Source organism: Capricornis sumatraensis, chromosome 11 (assembly GCF_032405125.1).
Source record: "Capricornis sumatraensis isolate serow.1 chromosome 11, serow.2, whole genome shotgun sequence".
Taxonomy (NCBI): Eukaryota; Metazoa; Chordata; class Mammalia; order Artiodactyla; family Bovidae; genus Capricornis; species Capricornis sumatraensis.
In genome coordinates this window covers 86,253,534-86,269,179 of record NC_091079.1, presented here as the reverse complement: position 1 = coordinate 86,269,179, position 15,646 = coordinate 86,253,534, and the positions used below count along the sequence as shown (strand labels likewise).

The 15,646-nt window shown below is 40.3% G+C and overlaps 1 protein-coding gene across 4 annotated transcripts in view; it reads left to right on the top strand.

Annotated features, from left to right (window-relative positions):
• CPQ (carboxypeptidase Q) overlaps positions 1-15,646 on the top strand; it is a 566,361-nt gene that overhangs the window by 129,437 nt on the left and 421,278 nt on the right. For all 4 annotated transcript variants that reach the window (XR_011145724.1, XM_068983905.1, XM_068983906.1 and 1 more), the window contains exon 2: positions 1,493-1,958. Coding sequence is in view for 3 of the 4 variants with exons in the window: in XM_068983905.1 (XP_068840006.1) it covers positions 1,493-1,958 (466 nt within the window). In the remaining variant the exon portion in view is untranslated. The remainder of the gene's footprint in view (positions 1-1,492; positions 1,959-15,646) is intronic.

Genomic DNA, 15,646 nt, shown 5'->3' with positions numbered 1-15,646 from the left:
AGCACGGGCTTAGTAGTTGTGGAGTAGTCGTGGTACATGGGCTCAGTTCCCCCGCAGCACGTGGGATGTTCCCCGACCAGGGATAGAACCCGTGCCCCCTGCATTTCAAGGTGGATCCTTAATCACTGGACCACCAAGGAGGCCCTGAATATGTTTATTCTTAATCTTTGTATTTATATTTTGTGGAAAAACAGCTGTGGACTCACATTGGTCCACAAACCATACTTTGAGTAGCACTGTCTACATTATGGTCTCTAGAGCTAGAAAGCCTTTGTGTGTCTTTGGAGAGTTACTTAATCTCTCACTATCTCAGGAGCCTCAATTCTAATATGAAGGTAATAATAAGAAACTGTCTCATAGGGTTGTGAGGATTAAAGGATGTGGAGGGGATAGGGTTAGGGAGAGGGTCAAGACAAGGTAACATGTGAAAGGGCCTCAAAGGATGAGTTCCATAGGCCTCTCAGGTAGAGGGAACTCTGAAGTGGATTTGGACCATACTCTGTTTAGAAGAAGGGCTTTCCAGGGGGCACTAGTGGTAAAGAATCTGCCTGCCAATGTAGAAGATGCAAGAGATGTGGGTTCGATCCCTGGGTCGGAAAGATCCCCTGGAGAAGTGAATGGGAACCCACTCCAATCCCATAGACAGAGGAGCCTGGTGGGGGGGCGGCTACAGTCCATGGGGTTGCAAAGAGTTGGGCACAACTGAGCACTACCACTGTTCAGAAAAAAGGGGTAGCAGACAACATTGCCCTCGCCCTGTCGGAAAGATCCCCTGGAGAAGCGAATGGCAACCCACTCCAATCCCATAGACAGAGGTCGGAAAGATCTCCTGGACAAGCGAATGGCAACCCACTTCAATCCCATAGACAGAGGGGCCTGGGGCTGGCGGGGAGGGTGGGGGGCTATAGTCCATGGGGCTGCAAAGAGTAGGGCACAACTGAGCACTACCACTGTTCAGAAAAAGGGGTAGCAGATAACACTGCCCTCGCCCTGTCACTTGGCTTCCCTGGTGGCTCGTCGGTACAGAATCTGCCTGTGATGCAGGAGGCCTGGGTGGGGAAGATCCCCTGGAGGAGGGCATGGCAACCTACTCCAGTATTCTTGCCTGGAGAATCCCATGGACAGAGGAGCCTGCCAAGCAGCAGTTCATGGGGTCACAAAGAGTCAGACATGATTGAGCACAGCACAGCACATTCCTATCACTGTTAGCACTATTTCTTCCTCTCTTTCCTAGGTATCTTCTTATTATAATCTTTTGGCAGATTTTAAACTGATTTCTAGGTAACATGTGATTTTGTGGCTTTAATAAATGCTATGCTATCAATAAGGACAACTGCTGTATCTTTCCTTCATTCCTGGGAGTTATGAATTTGATGGAAACTGGGTATCGGTTGAGAAGGGAAGGGGAATCCTATTTGAAAAGCAGTCCCTGGGTTATGGGCAGGTAGTTGTGAGATTCTTTTCTCCTAACACGCATTTCTTCCTCACACAGATGATTTTAGGAAGAAAACTGACTGGAAAAACAATGGAGTTCCTTCTCTTCATATTATTTGGTGTTGTTCACCTTTTACCCCTGGCCTCTGGGAAAGCTATATATGGGAATGGCCCCTCTCAGAGGACTTTACAAGAAGTCAAAGAAGAAATCGCCCGCTATGGAGATGTTGCTAAATCAATCATCAACCTTAGTGTTTATGGTAAAGCCCAGAACAGATCCTATGAGCGACTGGCACTTCTGGTTGATACTGTTGGGCCCAGACTAAGTGGCTCCAAGAACCTAGAAAAAGCCATCGAGATAATGCAGCAAAACCTGAAGGGAGATGGGCTGGAGAACGTCCACCTGGAGCCTGTCAAAATACCCCACTGGGAGAGGGGAGAGGAGTCTGCTGTGATGCTGGAGCCGAGGATTCACAAGATGGCTATTTTGGGTCTTGGCAGCAGCATTGGAACGCCCCCAGAAGGTATGATTTGCTTTTTCAAGTCAATTTGCGGTGTTCATTATAAAACTACTGCCATGTGACATAACTGATTATAGAGTGCATGGTTCACAGTATAATTGGGTGATAGAAAGAAAGAATCATTTTCCATTTCATTGGCTTCACGAGTTCTGTACTCATACTCTTTGTCCCCCTTCCCCTTCTCCCCGGCCCTTTTCTGAAAGCGTCACTTTTTAAAATGAAGCATCTACTATTGGTCCATGATACTTATGAACTGAATCACTTAATAATTTCTATCTAGTATAACATTAGTATCATTTTGTAGAGAATGCGATAAATAGGTCACAAAAGCTGTGATTTCTTTCAAGTGGCCTCAATGAACAGAACTTCTTAGAATTAATGAAATAGAGGATAGAGCCTTGCACACTGAATTGATTTGGAGTAATTATTTTAACAGAACCCAAGGCCTCTAATGTGAAGAGTTGTTAGGATGGTGTTCCGTCTTTACTCAACAGCACTCTGGCTCAGCTTCATCAGACAATATAAACGCTTAGAGCAGGAATGTATAAGTAGTCAACAGTGAGCCACTGATCAGTAATGGACTCTTCATGGACTATGCATGTATTCATGGACTGTTTTCCTATGGCAAAGTAACTATAGTAGAGTTGGCGCACCAACCCTCCACACAGTTAAGAATCTGCACAGAACTTACAGTCATCCCTCCATATATGGTTTGGTTCTTCTGTATCCATGAGTTTCTGCATCTGCATATTCAACCAGCTACAGATCATGTAGTACTGTTGTGTTTGCTATTGAAAAAAAATCTATGTGTAAGTGGACCTGTGCAGTTAAAACCTGTGTTGTTCAAGGATTAACTGTAGGTGATTAAAAAAAAAAGTTGAGCTTTTCTAAAAACTTTATAAAAACCTTTGACCTTCTCTAATGCCAAGAGAAACATCCAGTAGAGAAGCAGATGGTCAGCTGTTAAAAAGCATCTTCATGGTAATGATAACCCTGTATGTGAGACAGCAAAAGAGATACAGATGTATAGAACAGTCTTTCGGACTCTGTGGGAGAGGGTGAGAGTGGGATGATTTGGGAGAATGGCATTGAAACATGTATAATATCATATGTGAAATGAATCACCAGTCTAGGTTTGATGTACGATACAGGATGCTTGGGGCTGGTGCACTGGGCTGACCCAGAGGGATGGTATGGGGAGGGAGGTGGGAGGGGGCTTCAGGATGGGGAACACGTGTACACCCGTGGCAGATTCATGTTGATGTATGGCAAAACCAATACAATATTGTAAAGTAATTAGCCTCCAGTGAAAATAAATAAATAAAATAAATTAAAAAAAAAACAAAACCATCTTCATTAAGATATCAGGACTTCCCTGGTGGTCCGTCCAGTGGTTAAGACCCCTCCATTTCTACTGCAGAGAGCACAGGTTTGATCCCTGGATGGGGAGTTAAGGTCCTGCATGCCACTGGGCATAGCAAAAAAAAAAATCTTTATTGAAATATAATTCCCATATCATAATTACTCACCCATTTACACTTTAGTAGTTTTCAATATATTCACAGAACTAGCACAATCTTAACTGAAGAACATTTCATCACCCCCTGAGGAAACTTTATACTCATCAGCAGTCATGCTTCATCCCTTTCCTACCACCATCCTAAGCCCCAGGCAACCACTAATTTATTTCCTGTCTTTATGGATTTGCCTTTTCTGGATAATTCAGATGAAAGAAATAATACACTAGTATTTTCTTTAGTGACTGAATTTTTTCACATAGCATGTATTTCAGATTCATCCACGTTGTAGCATGTATCAATACTTGATTCATTTTTATTGTTGAAAAATTTTCCATTTTATAGATATACCATATTTTATTTATCCATAGATCAACTGATGAACATTTTTTCCCCACCTTTCAGCTATTAAGAATAATGCTATAAACATTCATATGTAAGTTTTTTGTATGTACTTTATTTCTCTTGAGTATATACCAAAGAGTGAAATTCCTTGTGTATATGATAACTCTTTGTTTAACTTTCAGAGGAATTGCCAAGCTGTTTTCCAAATTGACCACACCATTTTTCATTTTCATTTTCACTCATGTGTTCTAATTTTTATACCTATGTGTCAGAACTTGTTTTCTGTCTTTTTGGTTACAGCTGTTCTAGTGGGTATGAAGTGATATTCATTGTGGTTTCCATTTGCACTTCTCTAATGGCTAATGATTTTGAGCTCCTTTCCATGTTCTTGTCTGCCATTTGTGTGTATTTTTCAGAGAAATATATATTTGAAGCCTTTGTCCAGTTTTTTTTTTTAAGTTACTTATTTATTATTGACTGTTCTGGGTTTTTGCCACTGTGTGTGGGCTTTCTTTAGTTGCAGCGAGTGGGAACTCCTCTCTGGCTGCAGTGCCTGGGCATCTCATTGCAGTGGCTTCTCTTATTACAGAGCATGGGCTCTAGGCATGTGGGCTCAGCACTTGTGGCCATGGGCTTAGTTGCTTTTTGGCATGTGGAATCTTCCTGGATCAGGGATTGAACCTGTGTCCCCTGCATTGGCAGGTGGATTCTCAACCACTGGACCACCAGGGGTATCATTTTGCCCAGTTTTTAATTGTGCTAGTTGAATTTTTATTATTGAATTGCATAAGCTCTTCATGTATTCTAGATGCAAGTCTCTTATCAGTGTGATTTACTAATGTTCTTCCCCATTCTATGGATTGTTTTTTTGTGTGTGTTTTTTTAAACTTTCTTGATGGTTGTATTTCCTGCAGAAATGTCTTTAATTCTGAATTACTACAATGTCTCTAATTGTTTTCTGTTGATTGTACTTTTACTGTTATATATAAAAAACCATTGCCTAAACCAGGTCACAAAGATTTATTCCTGTTTTATTCTTAGTTTTATTCATTCTTCTAAGAGTTCTATAACTTTTGCTCTTGCATTTAGGTTTGTGAGTTAATTTTAGATGTGAGGTAGGAGTCCAACTTTGTTCTTTTGCTGTGGTTATTCATTTGTCTTAGCATTACCTGTTGAAAAGACTATTTTTTCTCCATTGAATTGGATACATTTCATTTATTGATTTTCAGATGTTAAACCAACCTTACATTCCTGGGATAAATCCCAGTTGGTTATGGTGTAGAAAGCCTGGTGTGCTGCAGTCCATGGGGTCTCAAAGAGTCGGACATGACTGAGCGACTGAACAACAGCTCATTACCCTGCTGTGTCCAAAGTATGTTCTCTAGGTCCGTGTCTCTATTCCTGCCCTGCAAATTCATAGGATTCTTTTTTTAATTTATTTTTAATTGAAAGATAATTACTTTACAATATTGTATTGGTTTCTGCTGTACATCAACATGAATCAGCCATAGATATACATATGTCCCCTCTCTTCCACCTACCACCCCATCCCTCCCCTCTAGATCATCTCAGAGTACCAGTTTGAGCTCCCTGATTCATACAGCTAATTTTCACTGGCTATCTGTTTTTCTATTTTATATATGGTGGTGTATATATTTACTCTCATCAGATTCCTGATTCGTTTTTTTTTTATTACTTCTGACACTTTGAATTTGTCATTTCATTGTTCTCTGGCCTCATTGTATCTGATGAGAAGTTAGCTGTTCACATTACTGGAATTCCCTTGTACAGACATACCTTGGAGATATTGTGGTTTGGTTCCGGACCTCTGCAATAAAGTGAATATTGCAAGAAAGTGAGTCACATGATTTTTTTTGTTTGTTTCCTAGTACATATAAAAGATACATTTATACTATACTATAGTCCATTAAGCGGGTAATATCAGTATGTCTAAAAAATGTACATGCTTAATTAAAAAATAATGCTGTTTGGAAAATGGCACCAATGGACTTGCTCAACACAGGATTGCCATAAACTTTCAATTTGTTAAAAAGAAAAACACAGTAACCGAGAAGGACAGTAAAATGAGGTATGCTTCTATGTGACAAGTCATTTTGCTGTTACTGATTTCAAGATTTTTATCTTTGTTACCAGTTTTCAGTGTTTTGATTTTGATGTATCTAGGTGGGAATCTCTTTCCTTTTATCTTGATTAGAGGTTGTTGAACTTCATTTATAGATTAATATCTTTCATCAATTTGGAAAATTTTCAACTTTTTTTTCCTATACATATATTTTCTACCCTCTTTTTGCTCTTTTCTCCTTCTGGTACTTCGGTTATGAGTATGTTGATGCGCTTAATGATGTCCCGTACTTCTCTGAGGCTCTGCCCATTTTCTTCTTCTCTTTCCCTCCCTCTCTCTTTTCTTCAGATTGCATAATCTGTATCAATCTATCACTAAATTCATTCTTTCTTCTGATAGCTTTAATATACTACTGAGTCCCTCTACTGAATTTTTCTTTTCAGTTATTTTACTTTTCAACTCCACAATTTCCTTTTGGTCTTTTGTCTCATTTCTGTCTTTTGATTGGTATTCTCCATTTGATGAAACATTGTCATCATACCTTCCTTTAATTCTTTAAGTACAGTTTCCTTTAGTTCCTTGAGCATGTTTATAATAGCTGCTTCAAAGTCTATGTCTGTGACAACTAACCCTCTCCAGGCAGTTTCTCTTGCCTGCTTTTTTTTTGTGTGTATTGGTCACACTTGCCTATTTCTTTCCATGTCCCGTTTATTTTTGTTGTTGTTTAAAACTGATTTTAAATAATGTATTTTAGCAATTCTGAATACTGATTCTTGTCCCTTCTCCACTGCCCACTGGAGATTGATGTTTTTATTGTTTTGTCCTTTATTAGCTTAATGAGTTAGTTTTACTAACTTTGTGAAGTCTCTTTCTCCCATAGTGTACAGATTCTGATGTCCCTATTCACAGTGCTTTTATTTTTCCTTTAGTCGGGCTCTCTAGGTGTCATCCTGAGGTCTTATACAAGCCACTTACTGGTCAAAGGTTGTGGTTAGGTCCCCTTAGCCAGTTATATTTTTACCCCTTATTGTTGGATGTTTATGTTGTTTAAGGGCTGTTATTAAAACTAAAGAATTTATGTTTTTGCCCCGGGTTCAGTCAGGGCCTAGTAGCTTGAACATCTCTTCTCCAATCAGTCTTGAGAGGTCACAGCCTTGGACATGTACATAGTGTTCCAGCTTGCAAGGATGTGTATGATTTTAATATTAAGCCCAGTTTAATAATATTTTCCCCTGTGTCAGAATAGCTTATTTTACAGCCAGTATTTGGTTAGAGGTTGCACTTAAGCCTCTTGTGCCAGTAGGGCCTCTGCCCTTTGTTGAGGGATCTGTGTGCAGCTTGGAAAATGTTTTCAATCTGACCCATGTCCAGTTTCAATTGTTTCTAAGTAGGAACATGTGCATATAGCCTTCCCAAGCCCAGGGTTTATTGTGATCCAGGGAGGGCTTTTCTTGGTTGTTGTTTCTCCTGGTTTTTTTTTTTGTTGTTGTTGTTGTTGTTGTTGCTGTGAAGTTCTGATTGTTCTTCCATTTGGCTTGTTGCTAGCAGTATCATGAAACTCTCAGTATCATGAAGTATCAGTATCTCCCAAGCTCTCCATCATTTGCAACAGCATCCTCAGGTATGGAATTGTCTGTTTTCTGTTCCAAATAAAATCACCATCCTGATTAAGAACCTCATCCCTGATTAAGAACTTCATCCACTTGGCTTACCTCTTCCCTGGGAGTTCCCAGGATCTCAGCACAGAGATTGTGGCCTGCTTCCCTAGAGTGACATCCCTGGGAGGTGCTAGAAGGGAGGGGTGGTAGCTACTGGTCTTTTCAGCTTGCCTGTCCCACCATGGGACCTCTTCCTATGAGCAAGCTAAGATAGCTGTGGTCAGGTTCCAGTCTTCTCATGGCTGTTTCCACCATTAATATCATTGGCATAGTGTTTCTACCAGACAGGTAGAGGCTGGGTAGAGAAATGGGGTGAAGTGACCAGAATACAGTTTCTATAACATGGAACTGGGGATGTGAGAAGGAAGCAGGTCATTGCCAAAAGCTACAGACTCATAATTCTAACTTAGATTTATTAATAGTGTATTTTCTTGAATGAGCGTTTTTCTATTTGCTATATGCCCTTAGGACAATGTTGAGAGACTTTAAGTGATTTTTTAAAAATATTTTTTCCCAGTTAAATGTTTCATAGGGAAGAAGAGCTGCCAAGTTTCTCACTCCAACATTCTGGATATACCACTGGGATGGCTAGTTGTGATCTCTCTGAGGCTGTATGAATAATTGGTAGAGTCCTCTAAGGCTTTAGAGAACCCTCCACTCGGGTTCTATATTGTCAACTAGGAGTTTGCTTAATTGCCTTCTGTTATCGCTCATCTATACCAGTGTGTGTGTGTGTGTGTGTGTGTGTGTGTGTATACGTATATATTTTCTCTTTAACTCTCTTAACGGTCTTTATAGGTCTACAGGTTTTTGTTTGTTTTGTTTTGAACAAATGGGAAAAACAGACTACAAAAGATTGGACAGTCTGCCCAGGGTTACACAACTAGTGAGAGGCCAAGTTCAGGCATGAACAAGTGTCAAATTCCGCAGTTTGTGCTTTTAGTCATTAGACTATATTGCCTCACATACAAATAACTTAATGTTATTTTCACTTCTAAGATTTCCTTTTTTATCCATTTGACTGAAGCTGATCTGTCTCAAGAGTTGCTGGTACCTGTACTATGATGATACCAGTGTCTGTACCTTATTTTGGATATTTCTTCTCATTTCTCTTTCTTTTCTATACTCATTTCTTGTATTTTAGCTGGGCCTGCTTTTCTCTGGCTCTCTGACTGGGAAAACTAAGCCAAGTTACTGATTACTGCTGGGGCCTTAAAAACCCAAGGGGAAGTGAATTTTACTCATTGGAGTCTACTGTGGTGTTCTAAGACTCACTTTCACCCCATGCCCTCTTCCATGGAGCTCAAGGTACATAAACAATTGTCTAGCAACTGATCTATTTTAAGCTCTGAGAAGACTGGAGAGTTAGGCTAGATCAGGTGTGGGAAAATTCCCAGAGGAGATAGGGTAAGGTCTGCATAAAAGGACCTCTAGGTACAGGTATTATGGTGCAGAGCTCATCTCCCTGGAAGCCCATGCTGTATCCTTGGTTTAGCCACCTAGCTGTGTGACCTTGGCCCAGTCATTTAATCTCTATGGCCTTAATTTTGTCACTTATAAAATGAAAAATGGCTGACATATAAGTCTATAACATCTTTCTAGATTAGAAAGGCTGTTTTTTTTTTTCTTTTTCTGAGAATCCAGAAGGGATGGGTGAAGATGATCAGAATATTAAAAGAGAAGTATTCTAGGCACATGCTATGGAGCAGATTCCATATATAACTGGAGCTAATGTTTTTAAGCTTTCCATCTCTAGACTTGAGTATTATAGCATTTATTAATTTGTGTGTCTGGATTAAGACTGTGAGCTATCTGTGGAAAACTGGAGGAAGATTTTCTACTTGGATTTCTGAGAACTACTGGTTGTCTTGCAAACCCACAAATTGAGCATCCTGTCTCTCCAGTGTTTCTCATCTTCATTAATATCATTACCAACCACCCAGGTGCTCAGACTCAGAGCCTCAAAATTTTGCTAATATCAGATATGGTATCTTACTTTCATGTTTTTGTCACCTGCCAGTTCAGTTCAGTTCAGTCACTCAGTCGTGTCCAACTCTTTGTGACCCCATGAACTGCAGCACGCCAGGCCTCCCTGTCCATCACTAACTCCCAGAGTTTACTCAAACTCATGTCCATCAAGTCGGTGATGCCATCCAACCATCTCATCCTCTGTTGTCCCCTTCTCCTCCCACCTTCAGTCTGTCCCAGCATCAAGGTCTTTTCAAATGAGTCAGTTCTTTGCAGCAGGTGGCCAAAGTATTGGAGTTTCAGCTTCAGCATCAGGCCTTCCAATGAATATTCAGGACTGATTTCCTTTAGACAGACTGGTTGGATCTCCTTGCAGTCCAAGGGACTCTTTTCCAACACCGTATTCCAAAAGCATCAATTCTTTGGTGCTCAGCCTTCTTTATAGTCCAACTCTCATATCCATACATGGCTACTGGAAAAACCATAGGCTTGACTAGATGGACCTTTGTTGGCAAAGTAATGTCTCTGCTTTTGAATATGCTATCTAGGTTGGTCATAACTTTTCTTCCAAGGAGCAAGCGTCTTTAATTTCATGGCTGCAGTCACCATCTGCAGTGATTTTGGAGCCCCCCAAAATAAAGTCAGCCACTATTTCCACTGTTTCCCCATCTATTTGCCATGAAGTGATGGGACCAGATGCCATGATCTTCATTTTCTGAATGTTGAGCTTTAAGCCAACTTTTTCACTCTCCTCTTTCACTTTCATCAAGAGACTTTTTAGTTCCTCTTCACTTTCTGCCATAAGGGTGATGTCATCTGCATATCTGAGGTTCTTGATATTTGTCCCGGCAGTCTTGATTCCAGCTTGTGCTTCATCCAGCCCAGCATTTCTCATGATGTACTCTGCATAGAAGTTAAATAAGCAGGGTGACAATAAACAACCTTGACGTACTCCTTTTCCTATTTGGAACCAGTCTGTTTTTCCATGCCAGGAATGCCCTTATTTAAGGATTCAGCTTTAATGTCTCCTCTTCTATGGAGATTTTTTCTGTGCTTACTCATCCCCAAAGAAGTATTGACAACTTCCTCTTTTCTCCTTTTTTTGTACCCTATACTTGTGTATGTCATCAGCATTTCTCTACATGTAATAAGCCTCTTAGGATTAGAGATCCCAGTTCTAGTGGTTCTTGACTGGGGATAATTTTGCTCCTTAGGGGAAATTTGGCAACGTCTGGACACATTTTTGATGAGAGGCAGTGCCTTTAATGGGTAGAGGTCAGGAATACTGCTAAACATCTCACAGTGTACAGAACAAGCGTCCCTTTACCCCACATCAAATAATCATCCATTCTAAAGTGCCAGTAGTGCCAAAATTGATAAACTCTGTCTTAGCTCTTAACATAGTAACTCATATACAGAAAAGTTTTGAGAAATATTTGTTGAATGAATCTTTCCATTTATCTCACTCCAGCATTCAGTTGGTCACCAAGACTGAAATGTCACATGACTCCACTTTTCTATTCTCAGGGTTCTCCTGCCTACAGTGTTATAATCACTTCCTAACTGATTTTCCTGACTCCAGTCTCATTTTAATCAGTTTCCATACTGCTGATTCAGTTGTCTTTGTGAAATAGAGATCTCATTGTGTCACTCCCTTACCTAAATGCTTTTCAATTTTCTCAGTATAGTTTAGATCCTTATGACCTTTTAAAAAGTGACCCTAGGCTGTGTTTCTAGGCTTGTGTCTAGTTTCTCCCAAGCCATCCACCTTGTGCTTCAGCCACATGATCCTAACTGCTCTTGCCTGGACATATTCATTCCTCCTTGATTTAAAAGCTGCTGCCTGGATCTCTGCTAAACCGACCCTAATCCTAACCCAATCCAACCCTTCTCTGTTTAGAGAATTCCTACCCATTTTAAAGACTCATTTAAGGTGGCTCTCTTCTCTAAGTCTTTCTTGAACCCAAACCTAAATAAATGTAATTGTTCTTTCATCTTCATTCTCATAGCACATTGTTTGCCTGTATTATACAGTGATCACAGTTTACTATAGACTGGTTCCAAATAGGAAAAGGAGTACATCAAGGCTATATATTGTCACCCTGCTTATTTAACTTCTATGCAGAGTACATCATGAGAAACGCTGGACTGGAAGAAACACAAGCTGGAATCAAGATTGCCGGGAGAAATATCAAGAACCTCAGATATGCAGATGACACCACCCTTATGGCAGAAAGCGAAGAGGAATTAAAAAGCCTATTGATGAAAGTGAAAGAGGAGAGTGAAAAAGTTGGCTTAAAGCTCAACATTCAGAAAATGAAGATCATGGCATCTGGTCCCATCACTTCATGGGAAATAGTTGGGGAAACAGTGGAAACAATGTCAGACTTTATTTTTTTGGACTCCAGAATCACTGCAGATGGTGATTGCAGCCATGAAATTAAAAGACGCTTACTCCTTGAAAGAAAAGTTATGACCAACCTAGATAGCATATTCAAAAGCAGAGACATTACTTCGCCGACTAAGATCCGTCTAGTCAAGGCTATGGTTTTTCCTGTGGTCATGTATGGATGTGAGAGTTGGACTGTGAAGAAGGCTGAGCACCAAAGAATTGATGCTTTTGAACTGTGGTGTTGGAGAAGCCTCTTGAGAGTCCCTTGGACTGCAAGGAGATCCAACCTGTCCATTCTGAAGGAGATCAGCCTTGGGATTTCTTTGGAAGGACTGATGCTGAAGCTGAAACTCCAGTACTTTGGCCACCTCATGCAAAGAGTTGACTCATTGGAAAAGACTCTGATGCTGGGAGGGATTGGGGGCAGGAGGAGAAGGGGTCGACAGAGGATGAGATGGCTGGATGGCATCACCAACTTGATGGACGTGAGTCTGAGTGAACTCCGGGAGTTGGTGATGGACAGGGAGGCCTGGCGTGCTGCAATTCATGGGGTCCAAAGAGTCAGACATGACTGAGCGACTGAACTGAACTGAACTGATAATTAGTTGTTTACATGGTTATCTCTTGAGAAATTGTGACCTACTCCAGGGAAATGCACATCTTCATTATCTTTGTATCTCCTTCAGCACTACACCTAGTAATGTAATACTAATGCATATTAACTAGATATTGATTTGATGAGTAGATTGTGATAAATATTACAGATTTTAAAAAGATATTTAAAGTTTGCTTTGCATCTGAGGTAAAGGCACAAAGGAAAGAGGAGAATAAATGAACACCAATCAAATCATGGTGAGGTTGTTTACCCGTGGATTCTTTTTGAAAATTTTAGCAACATTGATCAGAAAGCCTGGAAAGCTACAGCATAATCTTATACCAAATTCTCACCATATTAATCTTATGGGAATTTAAAATAGCCCTCCTGCATACTCCCAGCACATCCATCAAATGAAAGCCTTCTACATTTGATCCATTTCTTAGTGAGGTGCTAACTGATTTATAACCAAGAACTTAAAATCAGATAATTAGTTATTTGCACCTGTCCACTTTTCTTCCTTTGGCATCATCAGGAAAAGAGCATTTTCACTGTTTTTTTTTTTTTAAATTTGTTTGTTTGTTTGTTTTGTCAGGACTTAACCTTTGTCTGATACCTAATGCAGTATGGGCAGAAGTGCTCTCAGGAGCCTATGTCTACCGATGGTACTTGGAATTTGGAGGTGTGGGGTCAGCTGAAGGATCTGATTCTAAAGTGTCCCAAGTTGCAAATTCGTTCTTCAGCATCACATCAGGATTGGGAATGAGAAGAAAGGGGGTAAAGGAACTCACATTTATTGAGAGCGCATCTGTTATACATGAGTCATCGGGCCCATTCTGTAACTTATGTTGTCTTTTGGGATAGGTGTTGTTCACTCTTTACACATTGCAGGCTCTGGGCGGTTCAGCACTTTGTCCAAGTAACACAGCATATAATATGTGGCAGTCATGTCTCAAGTCATACCTTCTCAATGGCCTTCCCTCTTCACCTTGCCTCTTGGTGGATCTTTCTGCCAACACTTTGCAGGTGTATCTGTTTTCCTCTTGGTTGTTTCCTCAAGAATAGGGACACTGTATCTGTCTCCTATGTGCCTTAACACTCTCACACAAACATAACTTAAAAAGCACAAACCACAAGATGAAAACATCCCTGAATTTGATAGCATCAGAATTAAAAATTACTATTCAATGAAAGATACCATGAACAAAGCTGTTAGGCAGGTGGAGAAATGGGAGAAGATATTAACACTGTCTAAAATTGTTATTAGATTACATGTAGGCTATGAACTACTAGAAATCAACAAGAAAAAGGCAGTAACCCTGTTAGAAAAATGGACTAAGGCTCTGAATAAACAGTTTAAAGAAGTGGAAACCTGAAAGTTGACAAGTCTATTAAGAGATCTTAACTTATTAGTAATCAGAGCAATGCAAGTTTTAAAAATAATGAAATAATTTTACAGCTGAGATGTAAAAATGTATTGGTAGTGCCTTGGTGACATAGGAACCCTTATATATTGACTGGTGGGCATGAAGCATGGTGCCACCATTCTGGAGAGCAAACTGGTAATATTTAGTCCACTTAAATATATTTTCATACCCAGTGAGCAAGTAATTCACTTCCTTAGTATATTTCTCAAAGACATTTTCACACAGGTACACATATGTACTACCTAAGGGGATGAATGCAGGATGATTATTGTAGCCTTATTTCTGGGGGTAAGGCTCATCTGGAGGTCCATCACTGGGAGAGTAGACACGTGAAGTATGGTAGATGTCCCCCAGGGTATGCTATACAGAAGTTGGAAGCAACAAACTGAACTGTATATATATAGTTTATGTATATATATATATATAGTTTATATATATATATATATATCTCAACATAGATGTATTATACTGTTATATCTTACATGTATAAAGCTGTGTAAAAAAATAAAAAATAGAATGGCATACCTAATATAGTTGCATACATAAAATATAGTTTTTCATGTATGCAGAATTATAGTTCACATTTTATAAGAAGACATATATGCAAAAAATATCTTTAGAATAGTTACCTACCCAGGACATGGGTTAGAATTAGGAATGAAGAATGGGGGTAAAATAGAATTGGTTCAGTTCAGTTCAGTCACTAACTTGTGTCTGACTTTTGCGATCCCATGGACTGCAGCACGCCATGCTTCCCTGTCCATCACCATCTCCCAGACCTTGCTGAAACTAATGTCTATTGAGTCAGTGATGCCATCCAACCATCTCATCCTTTATCGTCCCCTTCTCCTGCTGCCTTCAATCTTTCCCAGCATCAGGGTCTTTTCCAATGAGTCAGTTCTTTGCATCGTGGCAAAGTGTTGGAATTTCAGCTTCAGTATCAGTCCTTCCAATGAATATTCAGGACTAATTTCCTTAAGGATTGACTGGTTGGATCTCCTTGCAGTCCAAGGGACTCTCAAGAATCTTTGCCAACACCACAGTTCAGAAGCATCAATTCTTTGGCACTCAACTGTTTTTCTGGTCCATCTCTCACATCCATACATGATCACTTGAAAAGCCATAGCTTTGACTAGATGGACCTTTGTCGGCAAAGTAACGTCTCTGCTTTTTAATATGCTGTCTAGGTTAGTCACCGGAGAAGGCAATGGCACCCCACTCCAGTACTCTTGCCTGGAAAATCCCATGGATGGAGGAGCCTGGTGGGCTGCAGTCCATGGGGTCACTGAGAGTTGGACACGACTGAGCAACTTCACTTTCACTTTTCACTTTCATGCATTGGAGAAGGAAATGGCAACCCACTCCAGTGTTCTTGCGTGGAGAATCCCAGGGACGGGGGAGCCTGGTGGGCTGCCATCTATGGGGTCACACAGAGTCGGACAGGACTGAAGCGACTTAGCATCAGGTTAGTCATAGCTTTCCTTCCAAGGAGCAAGCATCTTTTAATTTCACGACTGCAGTCACCATCTGCAGTGATTTTGGAGCCCAAGAAAATAAAGTTTCTCAGTGTTTCCATTGTTTCCCCTTCTATTTGCCATGAAGTGATGGGACCAGATGCCATGATCTTCGTTTTCTGAATGTTGAGGTTTAAGCCAACTTTTTCACTCTCCTCTTTCACTTTCATCAAGAGGCTCTTTAGTTCCTCT